The sequence below is a fragment of the Bactrocera neohumeralis genome, chromosome 5 (assembly GCF_024586455.1).
Source record: "Bactrocera neohumeralis isolate Rockhampton chromosome 5, APGP_CSIRO_Bneo_wtdbg2-racon-allhic-juicebox.fasta_v2, whole genome shotgun sequence".
Taxonomy (NCBI): domain Eukaryota; kingdom Metazoa; phylum Arthropoda; class Insecta; order Diptera; family Tephritidae; genus Bactrocera; species Bactrocera neohumeralis.
In genome coordinates this window covers 77,887,370-77,904,869 of record NC_065922.1, presented here as the reverse complement: position 1 = coordinate 77,904,869, position 17,500 = coordinate 77,887,370, and the positions used below count along the sequence as shown (strand labels likewise).

At 42.2% G+C, this 17,500-nt stretch overlaps 1 protein-coding gene across 5 annotated transcripts in view; it reads right to left on the bottom strand.

The window, feature by feature from the left end:
• LOC126759016 (protein PALS1) overlaps positions 1-17,500 on the bottom strand; it is a 154,249-nt gene that overhangs the window by 79,217 nt on the left and 57,532 nt on the right. For 4 of the 5 annotated variants that reach the window (XM_050473533.1, XM_050473534.1, XM_050473535.1 and 1 more), the window contains exons 5-6: positions 8,702-8,832; positions 434-1,732 (exon numbers count right to left, since the gene is read on the bottom strand). In XM_050473533.1, coding sequence (XP_050329490.1) covers positions 434-1,732; positions 8,702-8,832 — 1,430 coding nt within the window. The remainder of the gene's footprint in view (positions 1-433; positions 1,733-8,701; positions 8,833-17,500) is intronic. The other variant, XM_050473537.1, reaches the window with a different exon arrangement.

Genomic DNA, 17,500 nt, shown 5'->3' with positions numbered 1-17,500 from the left:
CTAATATCGTAAGCAAAAAGTTAATTTTTTGCTGGAAATTAAACAGTGTGTGCAGTGGGAACATGCATTCTACTTTCGCTTGATATTTTTCCAAAAATCGTAAATAACATAATATCGCGAAAGAGATTAAAAAAAACGATAAAAGGATTGCTTAAGTTCTTCTGCAAAACTATTAATCAGAATTGCAGTATTAAAAATACTCAAGAAAAAATATTATCATAAAACGCAATTTTCGAAAAACAAAAATTAAAAGTCCATCGAGTCAACGATTTTCGAAAAATAAATGAAAAAGTTCGCCGCAACAACTGCAAACTGTAACAAACGAAAACTCAATAACTCAAAATCGGCGTAACGTAAACATAGCAACAACAACATAGCATGCAACAATATTTGGCACATCTTCGCCAACATGCGCCGTCTCGGCAACACTCACCTCTCGTCTCGGTGGTTGTATATTATTCGATATTAATAAATCACAATTACTACTAATATTACTACCGTATGGCCCGCTGCCCCCAGCCGCAGCCGCACTCACGCCCGCGCCACCACCAGCTGTGGGCTGATCCACAATGACACCAGGCGCCGCTTTATTATTGTTGTTGCTCAATGCAGCCGCTGCGCCTAAAGTTGGTGCTGTTTTGTTATTGTTGTTATACAACTGTTGTTGCTGCTGGTCCGCTGCAGCCGCCGAGGCAAACGCCTGCTGCAGATGACTGCTGGATATGGCTGTTGAGTACTCGGTTGTGGGAGTGGTGGAGCCAGCAGCTGCTGCTGTGGCGGCGGTGGCAGCTATTGTCGCTGTTGCGGCTGCAGTTGCTGTCGTTGGTTTAGCAGTTGCTGCTGCCAGCGGTGCCTTTAGATGACCCACAGCGGTCGCGGCCAGCGGTGAGGTGGAGGTTTGTGCATCGACAAGTATTGTGCTGGGGATCTGCAGTGGGGGCGGGATGTGCGGGTGCGATTTCGTTTGCCTCAGCTGTTGCTGCTGCAACTGTTGCAGCTGTTGGCGCTGCAAGTGGCTGGCTGCTGCCGCGGGCAGTACCACCGCCGATGTGGCTGGTGGCAATTGTGCGTGTTTGTTGTTGTATTTTATAAAGTTAATGCTACAGTAGTTGCCGGCAACGCCGATTAAATCGTCATCGTCGTCCTCCTCCTCAGCGACGGCCAAATGTTGCAAGCTGCTCGCAATGGTTGGCGTCTGCAGATTCTGCAGTTGCGCCAACTGTGCCACCTGTGCGGCCTGCTGCTGCTGGAACTGCAACGTTAGTGGCGGTGGTGGTTGTTGTTGAGCTTTACCTGCGTTCGCTGGCTTCGCCGCCGTTGGTTGCTGCTGCTGCTGTGATAGCTGCTGCTGCTGGTAGACGTTAGTGCTGCCACTGTGATTGGCTAGTTTCGTTGCTGCTGCTGCGGCCGCTGCCGCTGCTGCTGAGGCACTCACAATTGCTGCAGATGTCTGATTGGCATTCCGATCGGCGGCGCCCGTCGAGCTCTGTGGCGCCGACGCATGCACAATAGCCGAGGTGGTGGTGATGCCCGTTGCTGTCGCCGAGGCGGTTGGTGCAATCGTCGACGCGGTAATGAGTCCGGCAGTTGCGGCGGTGGCGGTGGTAACGGTGGAGCTGCTGCACGTGATCTGGGTGCTGGTGAACGAGGTGACGTATATGGGCGAGGCCTCGTTAAGGAAACTCAGATCTTGTTTCTGTGTCGATTGCGAGCCGCCTTTGGTCTGTTGCAGCTGAAAGGAATCAAAAGAAGGAGAGTCAGTATAAAAGAGATGTTAAAAAGTGCCCACGGTTGAGAATTTATTATTGAAGCCAAAAAAAATAAGATTTAGTTTGATTTCAAACAACAGAAATTATGATATACTCAATGCCGACGCGTGCAGGCGTCACAATTTGCAATCCAAATTGATCGCGTAGAAATGTCTGGCTTGCGGAATTTGCATAAGTCAAATGAATTCAGTCGACTTTAGGCATCGCAGAGAAACAGAAAACAAAAAACTATAGATTCCTGTGAGTTGTAGTGAAAAGAGGTAAAAATAGGAAGCAATTCGCTTCGAGTAGGCACCTTAAGATACATCAATAAGGTCCTCTCCCTCTTAGTGTTCCGTGTTATTCCAGATTCCGCATCTCCAAACTACTTATCGAGTTCTTACCTGTTTTGAGTTATTAGAATATGGTAACAGTTCCTAATAGAGCTGTGATTGGATTCAAAGATCCTCCTACCCGAATGCCTTTCGAACAAGTTATGGAGTTGACGCAGACTGTAGGAAAGACTTACTGAGTTCAACTGAGTAACTAAAAAAATTCACTTTCACATAGAAAATTGGTGCCGCTCCAACACTTATGGTTCGAAGGAGTCTCTAAAAATAATTTCAAATCTGCAGAGACAGGCTGAAACCCTTTAAGTTACTACACACAAAACTATAAACACACAAACTGAAAACACCTCTCACACACTTAACCTCAGATACCGTAATATGCTTATTACCGCAAAATGTAGTGATTTTCTCGTTAAACGCCGCAAAATGTATGTAAAACGCGCGCCACGCCCACCGTCTAGCCAAGGCGGAAAGCAGCAGCCATAAACTTGCAGTCACGTCCAAAGACAAACGAGATAAAAATGCAAATCCAACGCAAAGTGGAAACTAGTGGAGCCGAATGGGGTTAAAGACATGCCGAGCAGTTCAAGTTGCCAGCGCCGCTGCCGGGAAATGGGTTGGACCCCGAGAAAAAATGTCCGTTTGCATAGCTGGGACACACCCACAGTGGGTAACAAATTCGCAGCGCTTATGGCACTTAATCAACGGCAATATGCTGCAAGTGACAGAGATTCAGCTACAACAACAGCAACAGCAAGAAAAATTGCAACGAGAATATGCTCAGATAAGTTCGAAAATTATTGCAAGACAATTTAGAGCAGAAAGCAAAGAAAGCAATTTTTGTGAGACTTTACAGTTTTGTGGGTGTGTGTTCAGCTACGTATGTATGTGTGTGTTTGTAAGTATGTATGCACGCGTATGTACAAATATATTGCTCGTTTAAGTATTATTAATTTAATTTGCCCAAACAATTAAGCCGTTATTGTCGACATACAATAATCACTGACAGCTATTACAACAACAAAAACCTTAGCAAAGGCAACACAGCTGCGGCCAGCAACAAAAGATTGCGCTATGTACATATGTATGCGCGTGCGTGTATGTGTAGGTATGTTAATAATGGCACTCGAACAAAGTCAAGCCGTCGCTGTGGACTTGTAATGCAAACAATTTAAGCGGATTACAAAAGTTTTATAAATTCCAACGCACACAAGCACATATGTAATTTCAACGCCAATATGTTGTCAATGCTGCTGCTGTTGTTGTTGTTTTTTAGTTTATAAGTACGTTTGTTGTCAGCTACAGTGTGGACGTCCATGGAAAATTTGTTGTGACAGCGTATGCGATTTTCATAATTAATAGGAGTGACACATAACAACAACAACAATAACAGAAATGATAACTACAACAATAGCAGCAACATATGTGTTGATAAGAATGAAAAGTGAAATGGTAAAGAGACGACAAGCTACAAAAAACTTGGTTTCAGCAAATTGCTAGAATAACATTTTGACAGCTGTCAAAGGCAGACGCAGGCAACGCACACATCTGTTACGCACGCAGCTGCATTACTATACGCTGAAACACGAAGTGTGAATAACTTTGCTAGAAGATGAATGAATATTCCGGCATGAAATTTTTTTAGAGAAATGGTCTAGTTCGCAACTGGTTACTTTTGAACTGCCTCAAAATTTAGCCAAAGAAAATGTGATGAATAACGTTTTTAACAGAAAAAGCCCTAAGACCACTATATAAAAACTGTTACATGTAAACATGCTATAAAAATAGTAGTTTTTGGACTAAACTTTATTAAAATGCGCGTATTTTTCGGAATGTCGTAAGTATATAACGCAAGTGTAAAAGATAAAAACAGTAGTTATTCGTTATGTAATATGAAAAGTAAGAAAACATGTCAAAACACAACGTTATAGCAATATCGTACACAGATCTTTTCGTAATATCGTAAGAGTTTAAAAGTAAATACAATTTTTATTCATTATGTAATATATAAAGTACGAAAGTTTAGTGAAAACACAACGTTTTAACAATATCGTAATTTTTTCTAATATCGTAAGTTAATAAAAACGCTTCTTTTTGTCAAAACCTTATCATAAGTCTGCACAATTACGACATATTTGACTAATATTGTAAATATATGACTCCGACTTTTGCTTGCAATTATTTGAACTAGGTCTAACCACCCAAACTACTAAGTTAAACTATCCAAAGAAGTTGTAACTAATAGGTACCCTTTTTAACAAAAAAAAGTCAAAACAACGCTATATAAAAAATCTAATATGTATGTAAACATAATACACAAAATCTAATTGATGTACTAAGATTTTCTACAACGCGCGTAAAAATATTTTTTCGGAATATCGTAAGTATGCAGTGTAAGTGCTTAAAATTGAAAATATTCTTTTTCGTTTTGTAATAAAAACAGTACGAACCATATAAACACAATTTTTATCAATATCGTAATTTTTCGAATATCGTAAATTTTTAAAAATCTTTTTTGCAGAAAAATAAAAATGTTTGCATATAAAAAGACATTTTTTAGCAAAATCGTAATTTTTCTAATATCGTAAAATAGTATAAACCCTTTTTGCTAAGACTAAAGATGTTTACAAAAATACGATCTATGTTTTTAATAATAATTAATATATGTATATAACACAGATTTTTGCTTGCAATTATTTGAAATAGTTATTATATTAAGACATAAAATTCAATTTCGTAATTGTTTGCTATTTCCTTGTCATATTGACTATGTCCACTTGTTTGTAATCGAGTCAACTTTCCTGCAGGGCATGTACGCACACTTTCGTATCACTTTCACTTTCTGCTCGGTCGCGTCATAAAATCTATGAATTTTTAATACTGTCTGTTGTTCGCGCTTTGTAGCACATTTCAATGCAGGCCATGTCACGCCACGCCAATAAAGCAACCACAATGACAGTAGCAACAATAGTGAGGTGCTCACATGTTTGGCGAACGCGGCGACAAAGCCATACCCGAACCAATCAGCAAATGCGCAGCCAGGCAGTCAGTCAATAAACGCGGTATTTGGTCAGCTGCGGCGCTTTGTCTGACTCATTTATTCCATTCTCGACGCTAGAACCGCTGGGACCGCCGCAATTGTTGTTTGTTAATTGCCGCACCATTGGCCGGCTCTGACTAACTAACTGGCTGGCTTGCTGCAAAGCTACTGAAATTCTGTTTTCTGGTGGTTTTCTGCTTTTTCCTCTGTTTTTGTCAGCTTTGTTGTGGGCGCTTTCATTGTTTCGAGTTATTTTGAATTTCAAATTTATTTGCCCCATTAATTTGCAAAGTTCGTGGGCAATGGTATATGCGTTGGTAAAAAACGAACTCAATTTGTTGCTATTACACAAAGCCACCGAGCGTTTTTTAATTGAAAGGAATCGACTTAAGCGAAGAGTGCCACAAATATATTGAAAAGAGCAAGGCTAAGGACATACTTTACACTACTAGTGATCATAACTACCTGAATATTTAATAAATGCTGTCAAATACCTTCCAAAATTTCTTCAAGCCCAACTGGAAACGAAAACTTCCACGGACCCCGCAAAGCTCTTTCAAATGTTTTCAAAATTATTTCGGCAGGTCATCGGTTTCAGATATTATAGAGTCCATAGTTGAAAACTCTGGGCACACACCCGAACCTGACTCAAAACCACAGACTTCTGCAGGGTTTTGAAGAACTCTGAAACATATTGCACGTTGGCCTACATTGGGTTCTCCCCAGAAACTGATAATTAAGCGAAATTATGTCGAAAAGGAAAATCCGACACTAGAATGCCAGAACTCTTTAGGCTCACTACCGAAACTGAGCTCGAAATGCGCACATATACAGTTATATTAACAAACTTACCTCAAAAACTATACATTTTTTGTTCTCTTACTTTTCGTTCACCATGCCGAGTTGTGTGGCCTTTTGCGTTCACACTAATTGCTTTTTAGTATTGTTGAAATATTTTGACGTCTCTTTTTTGCGCTATTCGTATGTAACGTTTTTAATTACTATTTGGAGTTCAGTGATCTAGGTCGCGAGTGAATGTCGGTCGAAGTTCAATGTGTTTTAATTTTTAATTTGCAATAAATACATTAGTTCCAAAAATCACTTTTGTCTTAGCCAAAAAAATTTCATTTCATATTGAGTTTAGATTTGAGTGACTCTTCTCTATGAGAATAGACCTTCGAGCATACGGTAGGTAAGTGTGACGCATCCTTTTCGTGCTACTAAGATTATCAAACCTATGCGGACACTTCACCGAGTCTTGTAGAGGTACCGCAGCAGCGTTCTGCACACAGGAGTCGATTTAAAAAAATGTATTGAACGAATCGTTACAATTCTTTAAAAACTTTCTAAATAGGCTCCTTCTGCGTCGATGCAGCGCTGCCAGTGCGATTTCCAAGCATTGAAGGCGTCACGGAAGGCATTCTCTGGAATAGCCTTGAGAGCCGAGGTTCATGCTGCTTGGATCCCCTCAGTCATCTCAAAATGCTTGCCTTTCTCGGGCTTTTCAGTCAAGGAAACAAAAAAAGTCTTGCGACAAAAAAGTCCGGCCACATCTGGGCTGTAGGGCGGCTGGGGAAGCGTTGGGATGCCGACCTTGATTAGATATCTGTTCACAAGATAGGCGATATGAGCCGAGGCGTTGTCGTGGTGCAACGTCTCTGTCGTAGGTTTCACACAGAATCGCGTACCTCTGCTTTAACGAACGCTGCATTTTCGGATTGCACCACTCACTCTCCAGGTGCTCGTAGACAACTGACCAGCCGCTCGTTTTTTAGCCAGAAACGGCCTTTACCGAACTCAGTCGGTGCACGCACGTTCCGAAGTACAGTCACGGTGGAAGAAAATCAGTCCTATTACTTTCCGGACAAACCCTATAGATAGGGACAATGTCGAAACATCGATATATGATCTTCCTTCGGAGGAAATTATCGTAATTCCCAGATAATTGCGTGTATTTTTTTTTAATATTGAAAGATTAATTATCCTTTCAGCATAATTTTCGCCAAAGTCAAGCCTTCATCACTAAGTTGCTTTCTTTGAGTTGTAGTTGTTTCCCTTCTTATTTTCACCGCTTCATTTCATGCCAATTATTTTTCAGTCTTCATATTTTCAAAACCTCTGCGCATCCTTTAGTATTTCATCTATACAACACCACTTGGGTTATGTAAATATTTTCAGCATTATCTTTTCTTGTTGTTACCATTAACCGTTGTTTCAAATGATGCGATAATAAATTTTTTCTCCCCATAAGCAAAGAAATATCTCATAATTTGTGCTATCCTTGCCACCGTGAACCGCGGTCTGTGGCTATCACAGCTTCATTTAATATAGTTGTTGTTGTGGTGGCATACGCGTGCTGTAAAATGTGCGCAGCCAGTAAAAATGTATCTAACAGCTACTAGAGCGCATAATAATAAAGTTTCTCTTGCAGCGCACCCACTCCTTCTTCGGCGCCGTCAACGCGAAGACACTTGACGCGCGCGGACGTGGCTTTCTGACTCGTTCCGCTTGCTCCTTACTACTCAAGCAGTTAGTGGGCGAGCGCCAATCTCCCGCACTGCTTGCCTGCCTCGCGTCAGCTTCGTTTTGTGGATTTTTAAAAAGTTTAAGCACATAAAAACTTGGCGCTTGCCCATTTAGCCGCGTCCAAGTGTTGCTCTAACAATTCACTGTTACTATACGCTCAGACATACACACGCACGCATACATAGTATTTAATTTTTCCCGTTACTTGTTATTATGCGGCACTTTGATTGTTGCTTTTGTTTCAAGCTGATGACTTTGAAGAGCTGGGTGGCCGTCAGCGGGGCAAAAACTGGCATTTACACGCTTCACGCGAGCGCTAAGCAACGGACAGCTGGCTACAAGTGCCGCGGAGCGAGGAGTAAAATCGTGGCACTCGAGCAAATGAGCTAAAGGAGAGACCGCAGAGTAAACGACTGAATAAAGTGCATAAAAGCACTTCAACTCCCAAATGACCCGCTGGAAGGAAGCTGAGAGGGCGCGTCGCCAGTTGATGGGCAACAGATTCCGCAGGAGTGCGCTTAATGACTCAGCAAGCGCGTGCATGTGTGCGATGAAAACATAAAAGCTCAACAACAACTTTGGGAAGGAATGTGGATCATGTGTCCACCGATATATCTAAGTGCTGCTGTGGAGAAGCGAACAGAGTGAACATGTACTTAATCAAGGATGCATGTGAAATATGCGCTTTTGGAAGCTCAACTTTAGCTTTTTTGACGCTTGCAAATTTTATGTTTTAATTAAAATATTAGTTCAACATTCTTCTACGAGGACAAGTTTTGTTGTGAGTAAATGTAAAAATATCTGTTTTTATAGAAAAAAATACAAGAAAATATTTTAGAAATTTCTAAAGAATTACACTGGTTTGGAAAGAGCCGTGGAAAGCTAAAATTGAAAGTTTTGTTACCGAAGTAGCTACAGTTAGATTTTAGAACTCATTCTTAGAGTTCCTCAACAGTCGAATTAAGCAAAATCCAGTCATCGCCAGTAGATGCCACACTTTAATGAATAATCATAATGAAAATCATTGTTTGACTCACCGTTTTCGACACTTCCGTTATATCCACTGGTGTAACCCGATTCAGCGCTGCCAAACGTTTCAGACGCTCACGCGCATGCTCTTCGACAGCGATAACAAAGGCCTCCTGCACCGAATTGCCAATGTCCCAGGCTAAAAGAACAAAGAAATGAAAGAAAAGTTATTCAACGAGATCCGTTTATAGGTTGCATATACATATGGAGCAATAATAAGGTAAATAACTCTCCAAGCACTCGAATAACACTCCAAATCCCTAAAACAATCCTGCTCCTACCTCCACATATTAATAGAAGAAAAAATGTCTGCAACTCTCGACTGGCCACTAACACCAAATTTGCGGCTGCGAACGGAAATTCCCAAGGCACTTACTCGTGCGACCGGCTAAAGTCAGCCAATGTCCGGTGCTGCAAACACCGACAACTTTCTCAATGCAAATTCCAGCATAGCGGCACTCACAACCTTACACATGTGGCATGTTGCAGCAGCACTCCAAGCACTACCTGTTCTACTGGCCCCAACTATCGGCGCCCCATTTGCCTACTTTTGCCGCGTGTTGTGGCAATTTAAAGCGCACCGAAATTGATTTTCCTACACATGCCACAAATGCAACATGCGTCCATACGCTTCAAAGCGCGCCACATTAAATTGTGTCGATTGCAGGAAATTGTGTCAGACAACCAGGGTGGCAGGCAGACAGCCAAGCAACAAACTGCTCATCCACCCGTTAGGCAGGCCAAACGACCGACGAGCCAGACTTAATTGCGGCGACTTGACTGGCGTATTGAGCGCAACAACGATTGATGATTGTGGGGGGCTGGCGGTGGAAGGTGACATGCTGCAGACATAAATTGCCAGCTGCAGCTGTCGCGCATACCAGGTTTGGACAGTTTTACTGCTTGCGGCCAGCAAATTGCAATAGTTGCCGATCGCCAGGAAATTCAGTACACAGCTGCCACTGAGACAATTAAATGTCACTTGGCATTTGCCACTGCCACGCGGCATAAGGTATAGGAATGTGGCAGGCTGGTTAACAAGTGCGAAAATTAGTCACAGAGGAATGTCAGAGACTAACAGAGTTCCAGATGAGCCGGTAATAAAACTCTGAACTACATCGCATCTGGGCTGTAGGGCGGCTGCGGAAGCCTTGGGATGCCGGCCTTAGGTAGCTGTTCACAAGAAAGGCGTTGTGAGCCGAAGCAATGTCGTGGTGCAACTTCCAACCGGATGCGATGTCTTGTCGGACCCGATTGACTCTTCCTTTGAGTCTCTTGAGGACTTCCACGAAAAATTGGCGTTGGCGGTTTGTCCAGGAGTATTAAATTCATGGTGGACGATGTCTTTGATGTCAAAAAACACAATTAGCATCGTTTTCACTTTGGATTTGCTCATTCCTCCGGCCTTCATCAGCTTCTTGCTAAAGCAACACCTGGGTAGCCAGCTTGATCATATCAAACATTTCTGTTTTTGAGTTTCACACAGAATTTAATCGCGTACCTCGTATCGTTCTAATGAACGCTGCATTTTCGGCGTGCACCACTTACAGAAATACGTAGCGCGAAAATGTTTGTCTTGACCCTCCAGGTGCTCGGAGACAACTGAGCAGCCGCTGGTTCGTTAGCTAGGAACGCCCTCTACCGAATCCAGTCGGTGCGCGCACGTGCCGAAGTAAAGGCGACGGAGGAAAATCAGTACTATTACTTTCCGGACAAACCCTGTGCTTCATTTGTACTAAAGACCAAAAATAAATAGCTACTGCAATTGGATTTTTTAAAAACTATTGAAGCCAAATTGCCACAATTCCTCCCCACAACTATTCGATTACAGCACTTTTAATGGAATTAACTGCTACATCTCAAACACTCAGCGCTATTTCGTACAATACATACATACGGGTATAACACTAAATCGCAATTAATAAATATTGATTTTCACTCGGAATGCCGCGCTTTGTTTCGAGGCCGCCATAAAGCATATTCACAGCGGCCGGCATAGCGCTACGGCAGCGCTGCTGAGCTACTGAACTACACAGTCAAACAATTGAACAACATTTTTCCCACCCCCCTCGTAGGTTGAGCTGCGAGCGCTGCGTTGTTGTTATTCATTAGCGTAATCTTCTCGAAAATCGCGTACACATAAAACACTTTTAATTAACACCGATTCGCGTACAACATATAATTTAATCAAACTGTATTTATATCAATAACAACAGAAACTTCATAAAAAGCAACAACAAGAGTGTTGGCAACAAGTGTTTGAGAGCAAATTCGTGCTGGAAACGAACAACAATGGCAAACATGTGGCGCTGATTCAGTTATAATGGGAAACGTCAGCTGTTGTGGCACCGAAGAAAAATTCAGCGATAAAATTTTAGAAAAAACATTAAATTAAAATATAGTATATAAAATATTACAGGAAAAAGTGTACTTTAAGAAATATCTGAAATTTATGAAAAATAAACGAATATAAAACATAAAAGAAGTAAAAAGTGTAAATATATAAATATATACAAGTAAGAAAGCACTTAGTTCGGACCAGGAGAAGTTTTATCCGGATTTCGTCCGTTTTATGCATGAGGTTTCGGTTAGGGAGGGCTTTAGGCTTTAGGTTACGTTAGGAAAGTTGACTGATATTCGTAAGACCACGAATAATCCCAATGGGACTACTTGCGACGCTTGTTCGGAAACTTCCATCCTAATGGAATTTGGATGAGGTTCCCCTTTCTAGCGAAGTTATCAGCCTAACAGTTTCCGATGATTCTGCTATGACCAAGTACCCAGACGAGTTTAATATGGAAGTAACTTGATACCACATATCACTGACTAGCTTTAAGCTCAATGTCGGCGAGCTCAAGGCCGGTATAGAAGCACAGCTATGGAAGTAGTTGCATAACTCCCTCAAAGTAGCCACACTTCGTTGAAGTACATCTGCTGCTGCCTTAATAACTGCCACTTCTGCTCGAAAAACATTACAGTGGTCTGTCAGTCTGAAACAAGAGTTGATTGGAAGCTCCCTTCAACCTTCCCTTCCCTTTTGATCGAACCGTGTAAAAGCTTTCTGCGTTTTTTCTCCAGTAACTCCGATCCATTCACATATTTCTCGAAGGTATATGCGCAGAGAAGAAGCCGCTGGGAGTAATTTCCGCGGCCCAGTAGTTCAAATTATCTAGGATGCAAACAAAGTGCGAGAGAGTTTCGCAATGTCCCACTGTGGGATCCTTACTGTTTTGGGCTTCCCGTAGTCTGATAGCAACCTCAGCAGCAATGCATTTTACGGTGATGCCAACGGGGCTAAATGTAAAATCCGGATGCCCCCAATGAGGGAAAGAGAGAAATACCAACCCCTACCTGGTACCAATTTACATTAAGATATCTTAATTTTTGCTCAAGTTATCGCTTGCACAGACGGACGGATGAACATACAATCACTCGGATTTCAACTCGTTCCCATATTCCGAAACTTTTTTGCTGAAAACCAAAGAATTCCAAAGGCTTTGGTGCACTGTATGTCAAGCTATATCAAGCCGTTGTTGTAACGTTACAATATTGTTGTTGTTATTAATTTATTATTCGCAATTTTGCATTGCTTGCTGATGTTGTTTGTTATTTCTTTTTTGTTGCCAGCAGTCGTGCGGAAATTAATAGAAAAATTGCTCGCCATTCGCATATTTCAAGGTGAAATGTTAGTAATTCATAGCAAACGCTCGCGAATCGCTCGGGTGAGCTAAAACAACAACACAGCAAGCATGCCGTGGAGCTGTATTTCGGTTCAAGTCTAGTTTGCGTTGCTGCAGCTGTTGTTGTTGCACGCGCCGTTAGCAATTGTAATCCAGTCAGGCAGCTGCCTAACATAGCTTTTCAACATTTTCAAGCGCCGTTTTGCAATTTTCCCCATTTTCATGTAATTCCAACTATTTCTACAATTTCATTGATTTTTTCACTTCCCCCTCTGCGTACAACTTGCACCACTCGTGCGGCTGCTGCTCCGAAATTAATTGAGGTCTGCGCGAAAGTCAACCGCTCGTACCGCTCTGCGGGAGAAATGTGGGAAACTCGCCGTCCAAGGCAAGTAGCCCAATGGCAAGGAAACTTCCTCCTGCCCTTCTTCCATCTGCTGGCGGCTGTACTGCTGAAAAAAAACCACACTCGTATCCACTGCAGGCAACGAGCGTTTCGTGGCAGTGCCATAAATTCAACTTGCAACATTCTAACACAGATGCGGAGTGCATATAAGAAATGTGGCTACAAGCAGATACTTGGGCGCAGATAATGCCAGTAATGGCGAGTAGTTACGTGCCAAATGTCGGAGTTAGAAAATAATTCAAAGCTAATGCAGCTGCAAATAGTTTAGTTGTTGGAGACAACAACAAAAAAGTTATATAAATAAGCGAAAACTTCAGCAATTGAATGTGGCAGCTGGCTGCTGGTGGCTGACGGCCGTTGCTGGTTCGTGGCAAGCCCGTGCATAGTTGCAGGTGAGTTGCGAAATCAGTCGCCTACTTTGGACAAACAAAATTTTTTCAATAAGAGAAAGATTTATTGTTTTGACAGTAACACTGAAATGGGAATCAGGTCGCTGTAACGGGTTTTGTATGTGAAGACAAGTCTGAGCTCGTTGCCGGACCTAGTTTCTAGCGAAGGCTCATTCGTTTTTGAAAATTCTTTGACACAATTGAGGTACACTGAAGGATTTTGATAGACTACTGGAAGAAAGAAAGAAAGTAGAAATCCAAGTTCATAATCCGAGAAATAGGGGCATATCCTCGGCTCTGAACTGTACTCTTCAATAGTTACTTAGCAAGTGGCCTGCGTACGCGTACAGTTCAATAATACGATCCAATAAAAAAGCAAGAAACCTGAATGACAGGCACGCAGGGTACACTCGAAATTTGGAAGGAACACTTCTGAAACTACTAAATGGCGGATGATGAAGAATCCGCTTCAGAAAACTACCATGACACATTGTCGTCCCGCTACTTGACCAAGACGAAGTGAAAACAGATTTAAGGTGACTTAAGAACAACAAAATCCCAGGGGCCGATGGATTACTGGCAAAGCTGTTCAAAGCCGGCGGCGAACAGCTGGTAAGGCGCATTTCCATGTTATCTAAAAGAGAGTCAATCACTGATACGAATTTCTTCAAAAGTATTAGCTTAGTAGACCAAAGACCGGCTCATGGAAAAAATTATTAAATCACTTACCAAGTGAAGTGACTTCGAGGGATATTGCTCCGGCTCTCAGTGATCCGTCCAGCAAAATGAGCTTAGGACCAAAAGAAATGGATAAATCGAACCCTAATTTTCATTCGATGAAGGATTGTCAACTCTCAACTATTAGCTCAGTGGACCAAATTAAAAATATTAATCAAGTGAAGTAACTTCGAGAGATACTGCTCTGGCTCTCAGGGATCCGTTCAGCAACGGAGCTGAAGGCCAATCGAAATGGAGAAATCCAGACTATGACAGCTCTTCGCTGCATTCTAAAGGTTTCAATCATCTTCGAAATTAACTATTAAGACAATTAATTAGTGTGGCAAAAACTGAATGCAATCACATAGAAAATGCAATTACATTTTACAAAAAGCCTTTGAATATTCATAAAGCACTTAATGCAAGCTCCGTAACATTTCGTTGCAGCTGCTTGATATTGCAATTTATATAACGCGGCATTGTTGTAAATTCCTTGACAAATTTTCTCTCTCACTGCTTTCTCTCCGCTCCGCAGTCCTTCTGACCAACTTCATGCTCTTATAGAAGTTCATTCTTTTCACACAGTTTACAACCCAGCCCACTGGCAAGCCAACTCAGCTCTTCTGGAACCATTTGTAGGCCACCTCAGCGCCACCTCCACTTCGCTCAGCATTTCTGCCGCATACACTTAACACTCAATTATTTCGTACCCTTTGCAATTTGTACTATCAATAATTCAATCAGCTGAGGAAGCGATGGCAGCTGCTGCAACGGAAACGCGACAACTGCAACTGCCAAGCCGTTCTTTTGCTGTTGTTCTAGCAGCCGCTGTAGCGCTGGAAGTACATGGCATATACAGGAGACGGTTGATAAACGAAGAGGAGCTTTTGAAAGAGCGCAAGTGAGAGGGTGTAATACGCAGTCAGCGGGACTCGGAAGGTTGTGTTGAATTCAAGTGGCGAATTATATATTCATGACAATGCAATTGATTTGATTTGCTGCTTTTGTTGCCGAGAAAGTGTGCAATTGCAGGGGTAAGCGGCTGCTGAAAACAATCTGCACTTTCGCGGCAATAATAACAGCGACTCTCGAAAGCCATTGTAGGCACTATAAATCTAAGTCTTTGGCGAGGCACTTCGGGAAAACGGTGGGAAGCTTCAACTCCTACTAGCCGCTTTTCAGAAGCTCTTCTTCGCTGCTCGTTAACCACTATCAATTTCTTCTCATTTGCTCTTCACAGTCGCGCGCCTCGTTCGGCTCGCTTTGACAACGCCTTGGCAGCCATTTCATTATTAGTTTAGCTTTTCAAATTGCATTTCGAGTGGCTTTTTTCATCGAGTTGGTGGCGGCTCGAGAAGTTGTTGCCGGAATGCCTCGCTTTATTCGTCTGCTTCGAATTGGTTTAATGAACAATAAACTCTAATTTCATTGCAGCTTTTTAGTGTCTTTTTTTTTGTTTTTTATGTCTGCGACTCTTTTTGAATATCGCAATTGAATTACTTCCTGCAGCTGAATAGTTGTGACTCAATTAAAGTCTTGACGGTATGGCAAGTAGTAGCAAAGAGCTTTGCGCGTCACACAAAAGCGACAGCCAAATATATCTGACGGCTGTAGTTGAAGGCGAGAACATTAGTTGACAAAAGAGGGAAAGAGATAACAGAAATACATTTAAACTTAGGACAATTTCAAAAAAGTGGAACTCAAGTAAGCTTTGAACGCGTCGGCATTTTAATCAGTGCGCGCCAAATGACAGCTACTGCTGACGCTAAGTAAAGATAGTAAAACAATGCAACAGCGCTTGAAAATAAGCAACGGAAGTTACGAGATAGAGTGTCCTTTTATCCGACACAGAAACCTACATGATGACGAACCGAGATGAGTAAGCACTTGTAGCATTTGAGAGATCTGTTCTTCGCAAGATCTTTGGAGCCGTCCGTATGAGCGATGATCATCCAAGAATCATCCGACATAGATATAGATACGCACACACAAACAACGAATGCGTCAGCAATCCCGTTCGCATGTAAGATGAAGCGAAAAGTTCCAACGACTCGATAATCCTTGGTGGGCAACGGAGGCCCACGCACCTAATGGAAAGATCAAGAGCAACGCATCTTGTCTCCACCTCTGATGTACAACTGGCGTGATCCCGAGGCAATTAGCAAAATTTTGTATGCTCAACCCAGACTGGTTCGCTGTTGTAGTACCAGAGAAGAATAAGAATATACGAGATAGGAGCTGAGTACTTAAATCTCACTTCCAACAAGAAATAAATAGTAAATTATTAGAGGAGCAAATAAATGTTGCCGCTAAAGTGTCTTCAAAACTCGTATATAACAATTTCGCTCTAAATTAAATTCGTTTTCCATTAACCGTATGGGAATTCGAAGATATTTAGACTAAATGAACAGGTCGCCTAATTGTATCAAGAAGTGGTTCAATAGATTCGGTTACGAAAACTCTGAACTAAATACCAAAATTCAATAAGACAAAAATATTTTCGGCCAATAAAAAACCTAAAAGAGTATAAAATACAATGGTAATTTGAGATATTTCTGAAGAAACAAAAAAAATATTTCTTCTCTGAAGATCTTGGAGATTGTTTAGGTTAGGTTAGTCTGGTAGGCCGCCTGACCGCGCATAGACCAGTTTTGAGGCTAAGAGATGGCAGAGGGGGTACCGAAACGTAGTCGAAGCCGAGAAGTAGTCATCTCTCAGGAAGCCAGCGCTTGACATGAATTTCCATAGGTCTTGTGGCCTCTTCTAATTTTTTATACCGCTTTACGTAATTTTTGCAATGTGACCTTGACCAACTTTAAAGTCACAACCTCAACAGATCTATAAACGCCACCTTAAAGTCCCACTAACTAACTGCCCATACACTAAACTCAAATGCATTCATAAATTATATGCAAACACCGCTTCAGCAAGTAGCATGCAACGGCAATTAAGTGTCATAGAAACACGCAAACTAAGTGGACTCACAAGCCAAATCCAATTGCAGCGAAGCACCAACGAACGCCAATTTGACAAGCCACTGGTTGGCATCATAATAAAAGGGATTGATGCTACGCCACAATTTTGTGCTGCCAATGTTGCAACACGCGCAAAAGTAGGCTTCACACCACTCAAAAATCGGCAGCGCTCACGTAGCTGGCGCGTCCTTCAGTGCCAGGTTGCCACAAATTATTCGTATGTGAGTGTGGCACGCAGCCCTCACTGGGTCGGCAGCACGCTTTGTTGCACCTAATTGGATTAGCAATGTATGCTGCAGTGTATGTGCGTGTACGGCGCATAGTTGTTGCAGCTTTGCGTACTTTGCCACTAGCAGCAAAATCTCTTGCGCTGAGTAGCATCGGCGAAAGTTAGTTGATGGAGCACGCAACGTTGCAAATGCAATCGAATGGCGCAGCTAAATGCCAGCCCGCACAGGCCGAACAGCACTGTGTGTGTATGTGTTTGTGCTTACGTTTGTATTACTTTGCGTGAATTGCATGCGTCGACGTTGCTACATTTTGTTGCATGCAGAAGTGTCACTCAAATGCCACTCTAACTCAACTTTGCTTGACTGCTGTGTGTTTTTGTTGTTGTTCCTTGTCGAGATTTCATTCTTTT